The sequence below is a fragment of the Lithobates pipiens genome, unplaced genomic scaffold, assembly GCF_037356315.1.
Source record: "Lithobates pipiens isolate NorthernLeopardFrog02 unplaced genomic scaffold, aLitPip1_a1.2 Scaffold_23, whole genome shotgun sequence".
NCBI lineage: Eukaryota > Metazoa > Chordata > Amphibia > Anura > Ranidae > Lithobates > Lithobates pipiens.
This window is the reverse complement of record NW_027507785.1, coordinates 170,463,671-170,482,465: the sequence shown is the minus strand read 5'-3', so window position 1 is coordinate 170,482,465 and position 18,795 is coordinate 170,463,671. Positions and strand designations below refer to the sequence as shown.

At 41.9% G+C, this 18,795-nt stretch overlaps 1 protein-coding gene across 2 annotated transcripts in view; it reads right to left on the bottom strand.

Annotated features, from left to right (window-relative positions):
* Positions 1-18,795, bottom strand: part of SCYL3 (SCY1 like pseudokinase 3) — a 104,564-nt gene that overhangs the window by 24,327 nt on the left and 61,442 nt on the right. For both annotated transcript variants that reach the window (XM_077452602.1, XM_077452601.1), the window contains exons 8-9: positions 16,443-16,630; positions 14,625-14,796 (exon numbers count right to left, since the gene is read on the bottom strand). In XM_077452602.1, the coding sequence (XP_077308728.1) occupies positions 14,625-14,796; positions 16,443-16,630 (360 nt within the window). The remainder of the gene's footprint in view (positions 1-14,624; positions 14,797-16,442; positions 16,631-18,795) is intronic.

The window sequence follows — 18,795 nt, the reverse complement described above, 5'->3', positions numbered from 1 at the left end:
ATTTATCCCCCCCCCGCCCCCGATTCCCTCGTGAAGACTGGAAGAGAGTAAATTCAATACCTTTGCCATCTTGCCATCCTTTGTAACCAGATGTCCTTCCTCATTCTTTATAGGGCCAATATGGTCCGTCCTCCCTTTTTTACTGTTTGCTCTACTCCACTATGTGTCTTTCGTGTTCTATCTTAGCTGCCCTAATTGCACACTTGCATTTCTTGTTACATTCTTTATAAAGTCTGAATGCTGATGATGATCCCTCAACCTTAGTAAAATGACGGTCAGGCGGTAGTTCAGTTATCCTGACTAGGCATTATATGAAGTCCTTCAGGATAACCGCCGACGATCGTTGGTAAAGAGCCTCCACGTGATCAGCCGTGTCCAATCACGGTTGATCACAATGTCAACAGGAAAAGCTGTTGATCGGCTTTTCCTCACTCGCGTCTGACAGACACGAGTAGAGGAGAGCCAACCGGCGGCTCTCCTGACAGGGGGTCTGCACTGTTTATCAGCACAGACCCCCCCCCCCTCTCGGATGCCCACACTGGACCACCAGGGAAGGGGGCAACATGTGGATGGCCAGGCATGTACCCCATAGCCATCCACATGTTCAAATTATGCCCAGTCTGTGCCAATCAGTGCTCACAAATGGGTACTGACTGGCACCATTATATAACGTGACATCAGGGATGTATTCATCAGTGCCACCTATCAGTGTCCATCAGTGCCGCCATATCAGTTACCTGTCAGTGCAGTTATATCAGTGCCTGTCATTGAAGAAAGTGTACTTATTTACAATTTTTTTTTTTTTTTTTTTTTTAAGAGAAATAAAGAAAAACTTTCAAAAAAATTTTATTTTATTTTTTTCACCAAAAGAAAGCTATATTTGTGCAAACAAAGTGATAACAAATTTGTTTGGGTACAGTGTGGTATAACCGCGCAATTGTCATTCAAATTGCGACATGGCTGAAAGCTGAAAATTGGCTTGGGCAGAAAATCCCCCATTATAACACTTCCCATCCTTGCTGCTAAACCAACTTGTGATAGGAGATTTGTCTTCCCTTCTCCCTCAGATTAGGGGGCCTATAGCATACTCCCAGTAAAATTTTCCCCTTAGCGTCATCCCTTTGGAGCTCCTCCCATAAGGAATCTACATCCTCCCTAGCTCCCTTAGGGATGTCATCTCTTACATTCATTTGCACATTATTCTTGATATATAGGCATACCCCTCCCCTTTTTTTACCCTCTCTATCACTGCGATAAAGGGTATACCCTTGAATGGTTGCCAGCCAATCATGAGAGCTGTTGAACCAGGTCTCTGAAATTCCCACCTATCACCTATCTTGTCCGCCAGGCTCCTGACATTGATGAACAGAAAAAACTCACCTAAAAAAAAAAAGTGTCAAAAATAAAACACATTACACGTTTTTAAAGTAATTTATTAGGCAGGTCCGGCATCTCTTCCAATCTCTTCTCCCCTCTCCGGCTCTTCTGCGTCCTCCACTGATGTCTTCTACCTCTGCTGGTTCTTCTCCCTCTGTCCGATGTATTCTGCCGGGTCTCCTCCGCTATGTTCTCGCTATTTTGCACGGTCTTCTCCGCTGTCTTCTATCTCTGTTCTTCTTCCGATGTTGACTCAACGCTCTCTCCCACTCTACTGCCAGGTGAGCGGTGTGCCACTACTTATATTGGCATTATGACATCACCATGATGGGCGTCCCATGCCAATATTAGTGGCAGCACACCGCTCACCTTGAATTAGAGCGGGAGAGAGTATCGAGTAAACAACGGAAGAACAGAGGCAGAAGACAGTGGAGAAGATCGGGCAAAAGAGCGAGAAGAGGAGAGCAGGAGACCCAGCAGAAAACAGTGGACAGAGGCAGGAGAACCGGAGATAGGGGAGAAGAACCGGAGATAGGGGAGAAGAACCGGAGATAGGGGAGAAGACGTCCGCGAAGGACACAGAAGAGCCGGAGAGGGGAGAAGAGATCGGAAGAGATGCCGGAGCAGCCTTAATAAATTACTTTAAAAACATGTGTAATGCGTTTTATTTTTGACTTTTTTTGGGGTGACTGGATAGGGGTACAATGTACCCTAAACTCATTCACATAGGGTTGGGGGCCGGGATCTGGGGGCTTCCAGATGCCGATAAGCCCCTGACTGCAGACCCAGACAACCACTGGCCAGGGTTGTCGGGAAGAGGCCCTTGTCCTCAACATGGGGACAAGGTACTTTGGGGTGGGGGGGGGCACAGGATCCCCCCTGCCCCAAATCACCCACTCCCCCCATATTGAGGGCATGCAGCATGGTACGGTTCACGAGGGAGGGGGCTGCTCGCTTGTCCCCAGCCCCTTGTCTGACCTGCGTGCTCGGATAAGAGTCTGGTATGGATTTTGGGGGGACCCCCACACATTTTTTTTTGGCGTGGGGGTTCCCCTTAAAATTCATACCAGACCAAAGGGCCTGGTATGCTCTTTGAGGAGGAACCCATGCTGGGTTTTTTTTTTTACGTTTTGTGTGGACTTCCCCCTAAAGATTCATACCAGACATGGTGTCTGGTATTGTCGGGGGATCAAAGTTGGATCCTTGTTCATTGAAGTTGGACTTCAAGTCGCAGGGCAAAGTCGGATCCAAAGTGGTACGCCTGTCGTGTAGTATCAGTGTGAACCCAGCCTAAAAGGTCAGTGAGTTTCTGGACTCCTGAAAGACCCGTGCACCTTTCATCCAGTGCTGCACTGACGTTTCTGCATTCTGAGTTATGGCAAAAGCAAAAGAATTGTCAAAAGGATCTGGGGGAAAAGGTAGTTGAACTGTATAAAACAGGAAAGGGATATAAAAAGATATCCAAGGAATTGAGAATGCCAATCAGCAGTGTTCAAACTCTAATCTAGAAGTGGAAAATGAGGGGTTCTATTGAAACCAAACCACAGTCAGGTAGACCAACTAAAATTTAAGCCACAACTGCCAGGAAAATTTTTCAGGATGCAAAGAAAAACCCACAAATAACTTCAGGCAAAATACAGGATTTTCTGAAAACATGTGGTGTGGCTGTTTTAATATGCACAATAAGGAGGCACTTGAAGAAAGATAGGCTGCATGGTCAAGTCAAAAGAAGAAAGCCATTACTATGCAGAGGCTACAAAGTATCCCGCTTACAATACGCCAAACACCACAGAGAGAAGACTCAAGCCTTCTGGCAAAAAGTCATTTGGAGTGATGAGACCAAAACCATAAAAAATGCAAAATTTGGAGAGGAGTCAACAAGGTCTATCATGAAAAGTACATAATTCCTACTGTGAAATACGGAGTTGAATCGCTGAAGTTTTGGGGAAGCACAAGCTATAAAAGGCATAGGCAATTTGTTCAAAATTGATGGCAAGATGAATGCAGTATATTTTCAAAAAATACTGGAGGAACATTTGCATTCATCGGCCAGGAAGTTGCACATGAGATGTACTTGGACATTCCAACATGACAATGATCCAAAACACAAAGCCAAGTCAACCTCACATTCACTACAGCAGAATAAAGTCAAGGTTCTGGAGTGGCCATCTCAGTCTCTTGACCTCAATATCATTGAGCCAATCTGGGGAGATCTTAAACGTGCAGTTCATGCAAGGTAGCCCAGGAATTTACAGGAACTGGAGGCTGTTTGCCAAGAGAATGGGCAGCTTTATCATCTGAGAAGATAACACAAACACACACACACACACACACACACACACACATATAGAAAGAGCAATACACTGATCTTCCCCAGTGAATGGCTGTGCAAGGAGCGTATCAGCATGCATCTTGACCACTGGAGGCAAGGCAGGCTGAGCCCCTGGCACAGCCAGATATTTGACCACGCTGGGCTGGAAGCGCTTCCATGCCTACCGTGGTTGGTGTGCAATAGGAATGAAGGGGCTGGCAGGGTCAGCAGGGATTTTGCATAAAAAGTAAGCAATACAAAGAGAAAAATGGCATTCTATTTAAAGTACATGGTACAACAGACATATCAGGAATATGAAATGTTGGGGTAACACACACTTTAATCATTTGGAAGGCTATTCTGCTGTACATTGCAGATGCAGAAGTCAGCCTAGATGTTGCTGCCCCACACCTCTCAGCTCCACTCTGCCTGATGAAATCTGTGGGATCAGGATCACCTTGACAGTTGTGTCCATTTATGTATTGCAGGCACAGGTACTGGCACTGGTTGCCGGCTCTGTGCACCGGCATCCCATTAGCCATTGTTTTGTTTTTGCTGAAATCGAGCGGCGCCAGTGGTCACTGACAGCTGTTTTCCTGCAGTGTACAGAAGGTGCAGAAGCCTACCCAGGAGATGTAAGGGAATGAGTAGGTCCAGCTGCCAAACTCATAGGATTTGTCTTGTGCTGATTCGGGAATGGCGTCTGATACACAGAGCAATACCAGCTATCAAACTGACATCTAAGTCTTGCAGAATAGTTTGAAAGCCACTCTCCTGATGTAATCTGCAGGGCTCTGCATTTTGACATGTGTCCTCGCTCTGCGTTAAGCTGTTGTCAGGGCTCCTGTATGAATGAAGGCTGTTTGTACCTTTAATATACAAAAAGGAAGCCCTTCCGCTGAACTGGCCAGCTTTAAAACACAAGAACCTGAACAAAACATATACAAATATAAAGTAAAAGTAGTAACAAGGGTGGGAATCTAGGTGTGCTGGAAGACTCCTGCAAATAGAGTTACCTGTAACTCTAACTCTGGTTTTCCCAATTTGTCTTCTAGGACAGCCCATGAGATGATTAGCAAGAACTTAGGCCTGGTTCACACCTATGCAATTTGCTTTTGATCTGTTTCCACAGTGCTTTTGGCTGTGCGTTTTGCATTTTTGTACATTTGACGACACACTTTTCACGGGTTTGATTTATTTTTTTATGTTTTGATTTAAAAAACGCACTACATGCTTTTCTGCAGCTTGCCCACTGTGAAAAAATGCACTGTTGCACTTAAAAAGTGCCTGACCCATTCCAAAAAACATTCAAATATGTATAGAAATGAACGTGTCTCATAGGAAACCATGTTAAATGAACTATAGTGCATTTCTGCACATGAAAAATAAATACATAAAAATTTTTTTTTAAAAAGCCGGAGGCCTCACCCCCACATAGCTGACTAGGAATGGCAGAGATATGGTGGACCCTGTTATACAAAATTTTCAGAGAGAAAATTAAGGCAGCAGATTTAACCACAGGGAAAAGTCTAAGCTATATCAGAAAAATAAGAGCTCAAAGTTATACAGAGCCGATTCCAAAAAATCAGGTATAAAACGAAACAAATCCTAGTAAGGCCAACTAAAAGACATCTGAATGGTACTAAGCTAATATAACCAGGTTAACTGACAAACTCAGCTATGAGGTTCAAAATGTGCTCAATGCAGTACATATAAATGTACAAAAAGCATGTAATTGAAGAAAACTGTATGAAGAACGACTAGCCACAACCGAACATACATGCATGGACCAGGAGTTACGATAGGGATAAAACACCATGTACAAAATAGAAGTACATAAGAAAAGTCTGCTGCAGAAGCCTATGACCAGCAACTTTCCACCACCGATACCCTTGTATATGAAAGAGGCCCAGTGCCTTGAAACATACATCATTATCTAATGACTGCCCACCTCCTCCCCTTCCAATATTCAGCAATAACAGACTATACCCAACAAATCTGTGTTATGGTGGCACGCTGATAGCCCAAGCTACTGTACATCTACTGTCACTAAAATAACTAAGCAGTAGGGTGCCAGCCTGAATGAATATAACTCCTAGTAAATGTTAGGGGTTACCAAAATGCCTCGAAAAAAAATAAATAAATAAATAATAATAAAAAAAAAAGACTCCAAATAAGGCTTTCATCTGTAAGGTGAGTATTGTCTCAAAAGTACCAAAATGGTAAGAGATCAATGCATGCATGAGTATTACCACAGGCAACCTGCAACATATATGAAATATGGTAAATTGTGTGGTCAGTGATCAATGTTAAGGTTTACAAAAAATATGGCACCAACATACCGTTTTGGATGAAAGAAAAAACAGAGGATATGAGACTTTCAGGTGCAAAAATACACAACATAACAAAATATAAAAGGAAAATATATACAATTTTTATTAAACAAATTAAATCAATAAAAACTGTAGATTCAGTATACTCATGGCCATGGATGAGTGCAAAAACATCCTATAAATGACAGATTATACAGCTGATAAATGATACTTCAACCGCAAATTGGTATTTTTTTTTTCTGTTTTATTGCACAATTAAAGTTGTTGAAGTATAGGTCTTGATATTTCAAAGAATCTTCAAGTTCTTTCCTGAAGAAGTCATATGGCAAAACATGTAGAAAACTTGAACGTGTCCACAGTAAACCATTGTCATTTATAGGATGTTTTTGCACTCATCCATGGCCATAAGTATACTGAATGTACGGTTTTTATTGATGTACTTAGTGTAATAAAAATTGTATATATTTTCCTTTTATATATTTTGTCATGTTGTTTATTTTTGCACCTTGAACGTCCCATATCCTGCATGTTTTTTCTTTCATGTATGAAACATGGTCTTACTCTTGAAAGAAACAAACATACTGCATGGACACGCATGCAAGGTCAGACACTACCTAAATGCAGCAAGATAAAAATGAATACACTATACACATGGAAGAGGTAGAACATTGGGGTACAGGAAGAGGTCACCCAAAATGCAAAACGTTCCAACACATGACTTGAAAATAACATATGCCATTAACAGTAGACTTCTGGTTGAAATGATAACATTGCTGCAACATTACACACTAAGTGCAGCAATCCAAGACATGACATTCAATCAAATGCCCCAACGACCATTTACCCATCTACCATTTAAGCTACGACAAAATAGAACAATGTGGAATTCAATACATACCACCAAAGCTCAAGTAAGGCATATGCAAAAAGGTTTAATATGAATAGTTACATTATTACACAAGTGCTGTAGAGCAAGCATAGGATATTGCAGTAAATAGACTTTATTCCACTATGAAGGAAATCATGTAGCGGTTCTAGTGTTGAAAACATTAACTGGAGGCATCACTCCCCAAAATAAGGGTTGTCATGTCCAACAAGACATTGCTTAAATGTTAAAAGAAAAAACAAACACACACTCTTCCTCACATGTACAGTAGACTACTCCCAGTAAACAGGACAAATAGGGGTTTGGCTCTAGTAATAAATTACATCTTTATCATAGGGCAAGCAAAGAGAAAGAAGACCGATCCCATATAACCCCTTCTCCAGCACAATTAAAGCAAGAGCAAGGTATCATACATCGAACAGATTAAGTTGAAAGAAAAAACCACAGGGAAAAGAAAAAAAAAAAAAAGAAAGAAAAGAAAAAAAAAAAAACACACACACACACACACACACACACACACCACACACACCACACTTCTAGCAGAATTCTACATTACAAATATCTCAATTTCCACGGCTAGCAACTGTGTCAGGATGTGACTCTACCTAAACCAGAAACCATGAAAGCCTTTGTTGAACACCATTCGCTTTTTTCCCCCACAAATATTTTACTGTTGCTCATTGTCTATGTCAGGGGTCATCAACCCCGGTCCGTGGCACATTCCCGGGCCGTAGCGTCTTTGCAGCCAGGCCGCGGCAGGCTGTAAGGCACCGGTGGATCAGAGAGGAAAGCGGGCGGGCGAATAAGAGAAGCGGGCTGGCGAGCAGAGATGACATCTCTCTCCGCCCACCTAGCATCCCCGCTCTTCCGCCCTCACAACGTGCGGAATGTCGGTGGTGCGGCGGGGAGCAGAGAGATGACATCTCTCCCTGCCCGCCTAGCATCACCGCTCTTTCGCCCTCACAGCATACAGAATATCGGAGGTGCGGCGGGGAGCAGAGAGATTACATCATCTCTCGCTGCCCGCCCCGCATCTCTGCTCTCCAGCCCTCATTTAAGAAAGATCACTGAAACAGTGTCACCAGTGCAGTGACAATCCTCATCTGGTGGAACTGGCGGGTGATGTGGCAAGTGGCATTCCTCAACTGGTGGCAGGCAGCGTGGCAAGTGGCATTCCTCAACTGGTGGCAGGCAGCGTGACAAGTTGCATTTCTCCTCTGGTGGCAGGCGACATGGAAAGTGGCACACTCAGGGCTCCCACTGATTCTGCATTATGGTGAGTTGAACTATTTCATTTATATTACAATGTAATATAAGAAATAATGTGCCTCAATCATTCTGACACCATACCAACCATGGTGCCATGATGATTGAAGTACCAACAGCCGAACACCAGCTATTGCCCGATAAATTGCCGGCAAAATTCGCTCCCCCCCACGCGTGTGCGTACATCACCCCCAGTCCCTCGCCGGGCCTTGGCACAATTTTCTTCCACGCAGCTGGTCCCCGGTGTCAAAAAGGTTGGGGACCACTGGTCTATGTCATATCTTTTTCAGTAATTCTTTTTCTTGCACCACATTGCTCTCTTTCATTAAAACAAGATTTAAAAATATTAACCTTTAATCACTAAATGCTCTAAACTCGGAACCTAAAGAATTATTTTTGAAGAAAGCTACCATATGTTGATCTCCAAATTATTCCTGACTGGAGACACTGTTGTTGACACAATAAGTGTTGCAATAATTTCTCAAAAGTCAGGATTGCTAACAGATTCTATGAACTGCCTATTGTTCTTTTAAAACATCCATCTTTCTCCTTTTTGAGGGGCTGACAGCCCCCAATAAGCTCTGAAACAGCGCTATACAGCTGATTATAGATTACTACCCTATCTACCCTGACTTCAATGCATTTGGTCCAGGGAATCTGAGAAGCAGTAGAGGTGTAGATCCTCTCTAGAAGACAATGAACCATTTTATGATTATATGAAAGTCTCCTCTTTACTGTCTATTTTAGAAAACTGTTGGAAGGGAAGAACTCTGAAAAGACCTTGAGAGAAGAAGCTACACACGAGGAACCACATTGGTGTTGCATATCGAACGCCTAAAGACGTCAGTAGGAAGTAACCACAGTTCAAAGGAGAAATCAACCTGGAGAGGAAAAAAAACAGTAAATAAAAATAACAGTATAAGAGGCAGAACCATAAAAAGGGACCGAGTCCAAAACCCCAAAGGAGAGCTTGAATACAAGCATGATCCAGAAATATTTAACAAAAGAGGGAAGCCCAAAAAGCCTGGGATCTGAAAAACAACAGGCGACTAAAGAAAATAAAAAAGAGCCTGGGAAAAAGAAAGGAGAAATACAGGATAAATCTAGAACAGATACCATGATGGAAAGGGAAGCAGAAACAAGTAGAATGGATGAACAAAGTACCAGTGTTCAAATGCCAACTAATTTGGAAATAACAGAAATATTTGCAAGACTAGAAAACTTCATTAAGACAGAAATTGCTACAATGCAGGCTGACCTGGGCTAGTTGTTGAAGAGGGTAGAGGAAACGGAGGATAAGAACGACAAGCAAGCGCTATAAATAAAATGGTTAAAAATGCAAGTCAAAATCCTGCAAACTGGTCAGAGAGAAATATTATACAAACTGGAAAATCAAGTAAACCAAAGCAGATGTCAGAATTTAAGGATCAAGGCGCTCCCAGAAGATAGAGGAGAAGAGTTGGAAAAACAAAAAAATAAATAAAAAATCATGAAAAAAAAAAATATTTAACCCCCTCCCCGGATAGAAGAGAGGAGGAAGAACTAAAGTTAGATCGAGGACATAGGATTAGGAAACCTCCAAACCTAAATGTAGAAGTACCGCGGGATGTCATATTAAGATTCCAACTATACGAAGACAAAGATATGGAAAAAGATTGGGAGATCGGCCACCATTAAAGTATGAGGGTGCGGACCCAAGTTTTCACAGACTTAGCAGAAACACTGGCTAGAAGAAGACCCCTTAACCCAATACTGGAACAAATAAGAACTGGTAATATTAAATACAGCTGGGGTTTTCTGGCATCTTTAATATCTCAGAAAAAAGGCAGATCTGCAAGATTAAAATACACGGGAAGAAGAAGACAAATTTAAAGACAAGGATGAGACTGGGGAGACGGAGTGAAGAAAGTCCCATGGTGGGGGGACTAGGGTGGGAGGGAGAGGATGAGAATGGGAAGTGGGACTGGAATGCTGGGAAACCTGGAGACCCTAGGATAGGAGATTTGCAGGAGGCAAGTGGAGACCCTCTCCATTTCCGAGTCAGGAGCCGTAAAATGACTAGAGGTGGGAGGGAGGGAGGGACAAAATTCAAACCCCATAAAAAACAGCTGCAAATATAGATATGGATCCCTTTTCAGTGAAAATAGGTAGCAAATAACTAAACCATGCCAATACAATAAATTTTTTGACTGCGAGGGCTAAATACACCAACAGAAAGGCATAACATTTTGAAAGAGATTGAGCATTACAGGGCCAGGGTGGTCTTTTTTACAAGAGACACACATATCCCAAGAAACAAACATGAAGCTATATTCCCAACAATTGCCAATGTGGTACTATGGGGACTCGAGGACAAATAAGTCAAAGGGGGTAGCAATTGGAATAGGTAGAGGGGCCTGGTTCTCTCTCAAGAATATACTAACCGACCCAGAGGGAAGATTCCTCTTCCTAAAAGGGAAAGTTGCTAGGAATGGAGTGTACATTAGCAAATATTTCCTGCCCCAATAGAAGTCCAATGGGCTATTTGGGTGCAGCCTAGGAGGTTTGTGACATGTGATGTAATGACATGATAATGGTGGAAATGTGTGCTTTCAATGTGTGCTTCCTTCCAAGATTTGGTACAGTGACTGTCAATTTATATAGATTTAATCCATAACTAGTTATCTTTACTGGAATCAAATCAACAAATATCTAATTTCTAGTTTCTATGGATTGCTGCACTTTGCACATCACCATTGTTCTACACTGTCCTGGCCCAGGACGCTCTTCTCAGTGGCACCAGAAGTCCAAGATTCACCAAGTGCTTCGGTTTGCTCATTTGGAAATAGCAACTGGTGTCAGTGATAAAATGTATATTTCCAGGAGAAAAGCACTGCAAGACTGGGAGTGAAAATTAATATTTCCCAATACAATGTACTGCTGTACCAGATATGATGACAGTGACATTGCTAGGAAAAGCATGATGTTGAGCTGGGAATGGGAGCAATGATATATAGAAAGGAAATTATATCTTCAGTTCCAAGTGCCGTAGGAGCATGGGAATACTTCAAAAAGGTGAAAATAAATATTTGCATCTGCCCAACTGAGGCAAAGATGTGGGTTACATTGGTTATCCACGTGAATAATAGATTTCTTGCAATAAAAGACTTTCAGTAAAACCCAAAAAAAAAAAAAAAAAAAAATTTCAAGTGAACAATAAAATAAAGAGGGAAGAGTGGCTGTGTCCTATACTGTACTCCTGAAGTCCACCTTGCAGAAGATATCAGGATTCGGTCTGCTTCACTATTAGTAAATCCTCCCTGATGTCTGTGCTATATCCCAAAAATATATCCCTTGCATTTTTTTTTTCAAAACATTTACTTCAGCATCTCAAGAAAAACTGGTAAAAGGGTATCAATAAGGTCTTGGAGATAGACTGGAGCAGGCAGATTATTTCTTTTAATGTATGTTTTATTACTGTTCTACATTTATGAAGAGTTCAATGTCTGTACCCACTGCACTAAGCTGTACTACGTGTGATGTTCAATAAACTTGTGCTGTTTATAAAAAAAAGGGTATCAATAATTAAAAAAAAAAATAATTAAGGCCATCCACAAACTACTTACTGAGTGACTGAAAGCAGCATTGATATATCAAGATTCTATACGAAAAAATCTTTAGGAGACAAAGATTGCAGAGATTTACTTCATAAAGGCAAAAGTTTGTCTGCAATGCTGCAGCTTTTGAGTTTGTTCTTGTGAAGTGGCCATTCCATGGTATTACCCTTTCAGGCCACCCCAGTTTAAATTATTTTTTTACATTCTGCCATTATCTTTTCGTTTTCCATAAAAAATTAATTTTGTAAGGCTTGTGTATAAATGGAAAATGTTATAACCTCCATGAGAAAAAAAAAAAAAAAAAAGAAAAGTAATCCTAGTGGATAATCAGTTTAGTGCCAGGGTGTTTTTTTCCCCTTTCAAATATGTGTTGGCAAAATACCTTAATGCTTTTACAGTCTATCCTAACATATCCAACATCTTTTTTTTTTTTTTTTTTTAAGGACATGCAGAACTTTAATTACAACTTACACACAATATATTTGTATTTCATAAGTTTTAATCAGGTCCCCCCCCCCCCCCATTTTGATTTTGTGCACATGAAACGTATTCTGTGTTTGTAAAGTTTTAGAATAAAATTGGGACATTAAAGCGGTTCTGCACACACGTTATTTTTTTTTTTTTTTTTTTTATACTGTTAAAAAGTAAATTCATGCTAAAGTCAGACATACTTGTACTGATGCTTCCCGGTATCCTGGTCCGTTTTCCTGTCTAATCGATAGTTTTAAAAATCATGCCCAGCAGATGTCATCTTGCTTGTGGGCATTTGAAGCCCACAAGCAATCACTTCCTTGTTCCATCGCATTAGAAGTAGCAGCATTCCTTGCTGGATCCCGCGCATGCTCAGTGGCAACTGCACCATGCGGCGTAATCAATGTTGCCATCACAACGAGTTCCCTACCTAACAATGGAGAATTTCAAAACGCCCTCCAAATGTGGCCGGTGTAATGACGCCAAGCGTTGAAATCACGCGAGATTTCACATCAGACCTCCGCACTGACTCCTGGGATGAATTTCACAAGATCCCAGGAGACAGTGCGGCGTTCACCGGACATGATGCAGATACCCGCACAAACACCGCCCACAGCCGCAGGGAATGAAAACCAAGATTACAAACATGAACAGGTACGATAAAAAAAAAAAAAAAAAAAAAAAAGCCCATTGTGCACTCTGTGCTGCATTTACAAACGAATGAGCCTAACTTTTGAAAGTGTGTGCAGAACCGCTTTAAGTCTGGTTTGCACAGTTAAAGTGGTGGGCCAGCGGAAAAAAAAAAAAAATTAAAAAAGGTCAGCAGCTACAAATACTGTAGCTGCTGACTTAATAAGCACTTACCTTTATAGGGCGCCCTCGATGTCGGCCGCCCAAGGCAGACCCGTCCCTCTGGTCCTGGCGCCGCCATTCAAAGGGAAACTGCTAATTTCCTACTGCTCATGCACGAGTCGTGCGGCGCTTTGTGAATGGGGCACGCCGTGTTGTGGGACACATGCAGTTCCCACAACACACCGCGCCCCATTCACCAGAAGACAACACGAGGAGGAGAAGACCGAAGATCACAGCGGAATAGGAAGAGGTAGATTAGGACGATCTGCCTAGCAACAGCCATTTCTGGCAAGTGAACTTTTTTTTTTGGAGCCTTTTCATGCATTTTTTTTTTCTTTTATTTATTTATTTATTTATTTATTTATATATATTTTTTAGGGTGGACCTCCCTTTTAAGAATGGCCATGACATTTCACAGATTTGTGAACTAAAAATAAAAAGAAATTGTGCACACTTCTATGAGTGTTTGATTGCTAAAATTTATTTCTAACAGTAAAATGTTTAAAAACGCACATCAAATGTCATAGCTTGCATATCGATACCAACAATCATTGTCCACTACAAAAAAAATGCATGGCTGTTGGTCAAGAGAAAGAGCTAGGTCGACACATTTCGTGGAAGTGACCGCTTCTTCCCCTTTTTTTTTATCATCTAAGATGAGAGTTCCTGAAAAAGTGGTCAACCTTAGCTCTTTATCTCGACCAACAGTCATGCATGTTTGTAGTGGACAATGATTGTTGGTGTCAGTATACAAGCTGTGACATTTGATGTGTGTTTTAAACATTTTACTGTTAGAAATAGTTTTGAATAAATTGTTTCATACGAGTGTACCCGTGTGATCACTGGAGGGGTATTAGAAGGACGATACCCTCCACAGGCACATTTTAGTAGTTGAAACAATCTTTTAGGCCCCTTTCACATAGGCAGTTTTCAGGGGCTACAACACTAAAAATAGCACCTGAAAAAAACGGCCCCTTTCACTCCAGTGTGAAAGCCGGAGGGCTTTCACACTGAAGCGGTGCGCTAGCAGGACAGTGAAAAAAGTCCTGCTAGCAGCATTTTTGGTGCGGTGTATTCACCGGTCCTACCCACTGAAATCAATGGGGCAGCGTGGCTATACCACCGGCAAATCGCCGCTGCAGTGGCGCTTTGCGGTCGGTTTTAACCTTTTTTCGGGTGCTAGCGGGGGTTAAAACCGCCCCGCTATTGCCCGCATACCGCTGCTAAAACTACGGTAAAGTGACGCTATTTACCACTGACGCCAGCACTGCCCCAGGTCGAAAGGGGCCTTAATATTGCAGTGATCTGTTGCTGTACGTGGATCACGTTTTTCCCTCTTTAAAGACTGCCAATGCACACAAAGTGCTGATGATGCTATAGATTAAATAAATAAAAAAACACACACACACACACACATATATACATATACATATATATATATATATATATACACATACACATATACATATACACACACACACACACATACATACATACATATACACAAAAATTACATCTTCTCATTAAGCTACCTTCTGGTGTAGTATCTGCCACTTTAGTAAATCCAGGGGTTGTACTTTTAAAAATCTTCACTCTTCCTCCTCCCACAACCACTTCTGGTCCAAGTAAACACACTAGTGCAGCCAAGCCACGTAAGGTTACTGCCACCAGCAAATCACTAGTGTCACGCAAACCCAAGAGAACCTAATATAAAAAGAACAGTAATTAACCAATTTTGTCCACAGACATTAGAGGGATTAGACATTAAAGCAGAATAAATCCATGAAATTACTTTTTCCCTCCACACAGAGAGATGCATAAACATGCACACATGTATTGCTCCAGGATGCATAAGGAGAGAAAGGTAGGCACACTCAGAAAATCATGACAAAGATTTTGGAAAGCTCTATGGGTTACACACAGAGAACCCACTACAGGCTCTGGTTTCACTGAAACTTCAGACTGAACTATCTAGTAAGGCATCAGTCACTGCAAGGAGCCAAACCAACACAGTAAACTCTGCCCACCCCTCTGTTCTCCACTGTACTTACATCCAGGGATGCCAAGCAGACAGTGCCCATGCAGCTGGTTCAGCAATTTGAAATACCCCCTTTTCTTTGGCCTCTGTACAGTGCATCCAGGATAGCTCAGATTGATGCTGACTGATCAGCGATGTCACAGAGCATCCCTCTGATCCGCCCTGGAAGCGCTGGACAGGGAAGAGGGAGATGAGTGGGCATTTCAAATCCACAGACCACTTGACCAGCTGCGTAGGCAAGGCAAGTACAGTGGAGGACCAGGAGCATGGCCATGGTGTAGTGTGTTAGTTAACCTTTAAATTTTTTCTGTAAAAGGTGAACACTAAACAACACTATATTATAAAAAAATATTGGGACGCCTGCCTATTTATTTAAAAAAAAATAATACACACACACGCTAACTTTAATGGTGTCTTAGTCTGTAGGGTTCAATATTGCGTTGACCCACCCTTTACAGCTATAGTAGCTTCAATTCTTCTTGGAAGGTTGTCCACAATGTTTAGGAGTAGGTCTATGGGAATGTTTGAACATTCTTCCAGAAGCGCATTTGTGAGTTCATTGATGTTGAACGTGAAGGGCTGGGCTTGCAGTCTCTGCTCAAATTCATATGAGCTTCAGATCATGACTTTGTGCAGGCCAGTCAAGTTCCTCCACCCCAAGCTCACTCACCCATGTCTTTATGGATCTTGCTTTGTGCGCTGGTCAAAATCACAATCACTTGGTGGAGGGGGGATTATGGTGTGGGGTTGTTTTTCAGGGGTTGGGCTTGGCTCCTTAATTCCAGTGAAGGGAACCCTTAAGGAGTCAGCATAACAAGACAATCTGTACAATTTAATGTTCTCAACTTTGTAGGGACAGTTTGGGGCTGACCCCTTCCTGTTCTAACAGAACTGCACACCAGTGGACAAAGCAATGTCCATAAAGACATGGATGAGCGAGTTTGGGATGGAAGAACTCGACTGGCCTGCATAGAGTCCTGACCTCAAACCAACAGAACATCTTTGAGATTAATCTGAGTGGAGACTGCAAGCCAGGCCTTCTCGTCCACATCAGTGCCTGACCTACAAATGCGCTTCTGGAATTCCCATAGACACACTCCTAAACTTTGTGGCCAGCCTGCTCAGAAGAGTTGAAGCTTTTATAGCTGCAAAGGGTGTGCCAACTCAATACTGACGTGGATGCCATTAATGTTCATGTAAAGCCAGGAGTCACAATACTTTTGACAATATAGTGTATGTATTCATAATGGAAGCATTTATGTGCAAAACATTTCTTTTATGAAATAACAATCTTATGAAAAAATGATCTTACTTGTGGAAGAATAATATCTTTGAGTTCTTTTAAAGTGAAAAGTTCTCCATAAGCATCAATATGGGTCAGCAACACCACTCGAACATGTTCTTCGTGAACTTCAAACATTTTCATCAACACTGGGATTACTCTGGTCTGGAAGAGAGGTGGGGACAGGAGACAATCTTCACGGTTTCTCCCCATAATATCTGTATTAAAATGAGAGATATATATCAAGTGGAATAATGAAGTTGTGTTATTGTAATAAAACTTGCACTAAGTTATCAGTGGCAAGGCGGAAGTCTGCTTTAAATAGCATTTCGGTATGCTGGAATTCTGTTTACAAGCGATAGAAAAAGAACATGGTTCATAATGCAGCAGCTGTAGTTTTGCATACAATTTATGTAAGTGTGAGCTGTGTTTGGCTCATCTGTTCCTATCCTTTCCTATATCTGAATTATGATTGAATTGGCAAGGAACAGGCAGACAGAGAGGGGAGGAAGAGTCACTTATTGGACACATTCAGATGAGAGTAAAAATAGAGTCAAAGTCAGTTTGAGCGATTTAAAAACAGGCTTACTTTAAACAGAGCAGCTAAGAACTGACAGATCTATTTTTTTACACAAATAACTTGTTTATTTGAGAAGACTTCACATTTACAAAATATGAATGTTTGGCAGTACCAGATAGGTAATAATAATAAAAAAAGGGAAGGGGTACAATTGAAGAACATCTAATTGAAAGCGTAAACTTTGTTTACAGTGCAGTAAACTTTGTTTACAGTGCACTACGTATACACAACAGTGGGGTTCATATATAGAGGTAGTTCAGTTGGTGGATACATTATAGGAGGGTAGTTTTGCATTGGGTTATAGGTTAGTTTTTGTGGGGGTTCTCGGTCATGGCATTACATGTGGCTGCGTTGCCCAACCAGGAGTCCCAAATTTTGCCATATTTGGCCGGGCAGCCCCTATGAGCATAAAAGTTTCCTTTCTTGTAAGGTAGTACATTGTTGATGGTGGATATCCATTCCTGAAGTGTCGGAGGTGATGCCCTCAGCCATTTTCTCACCATTAGTAATCTGGCTATGAATAGTGATTCCTGCAGAAAAGTGATATGGAACTTGTCAGATTCTGGGTTGGGGAACACACCCAGTAAACATTGTTTGGGGCATAATGTTAGGGGGGATCCCATCTCGTCATGTATGAACTTAACTATGCGAGACCAGTAATCTTGTATTACTGGGCATGACCAAATAAGGTGAAAGAAGGTACTGGAGGCACTGTCACATCTGGGGCAAAGGGGATTCTGATCCGGTCTGTATTTGGCAAGGTGACCGGGGGTCATGTACACTCTGTTGATGATATATATTTGTGTTAGGCGACCAGAAAGTTTAGTAGAGACTGTTTTACAGGTGCCTAGCGCGTCCTCCCATTCCTTGTCCTCCATCTCCCCCACGTCTCCTGTCCACCTATCTTTTAGAGTACAGGCTAGTGCAGTCGCTGTAGGTCGGAGAAAGTCATTATAGAACATGGAGATGAGTTTTGCGGAGTCCTGTCCTAGTAAAATACTCAGTGTCCATACATTCTAGATTAGGAGGGTTATCATGAAATTGAGTTTGGAGGGTGTGGGGAAGCTGAAGGTATTGGAAAAGCATGGAATTGGGGAGGTTAAATTAGTCTTTGAGATGTTGGAATGATTTCAAAGTGTCATCTCGGTAAATGTCTGAAAGGTATGTCACCCCTCGGGAAAGCCACAAGTTTTGATCTGGTATAGATATTAATTCCTTCAGGCCTGGGTTATCCCACAGTGGTGTATGTGAATGTGTGGGTGGCGTTTTCAATCTGCATCTCACTACTTCCCATATTTTACAATAGTTATAGAGCAGTCCCCTGCTACTTCCCAGCACCCATGGATCCGTTGGGTCTCTGAATAGTATTTGGAAGGGGTGGTGTATGTGCTGGTATGAGGGGAGCACACCAGGGCCAGGTATCGATCTTTATCCTGTTTTACTAAGTAATAGAGGTGGGATAATTGCTAGATAGTATAGGTTAAAGTCGGGTAGTGCCGTGCCTCCTAAATCAGTAGGATTTTTCAGTACTCGCCATGACAGTTTGTGTCGGCTTGCTCCCCACACAAAGGAGTTGAGGATAGTATCAATGATTTTGAAAATTCTAAGGGGTAAGTATATCGGGACATGCAACAGTATGTATAAAAATTGGGGGAGTATGACCATTTTTATCAGGTTTATACGGCCCATTACACCTAGGGGTCGTTTAGCCCATGTTTGTGTTTTGGTTTTTAGTGTTGCAATCAGAGGTTGTATGTTAAGTTTGACAAAGTCTTCAGGGGAGCGGGTAACAATTATACCTAT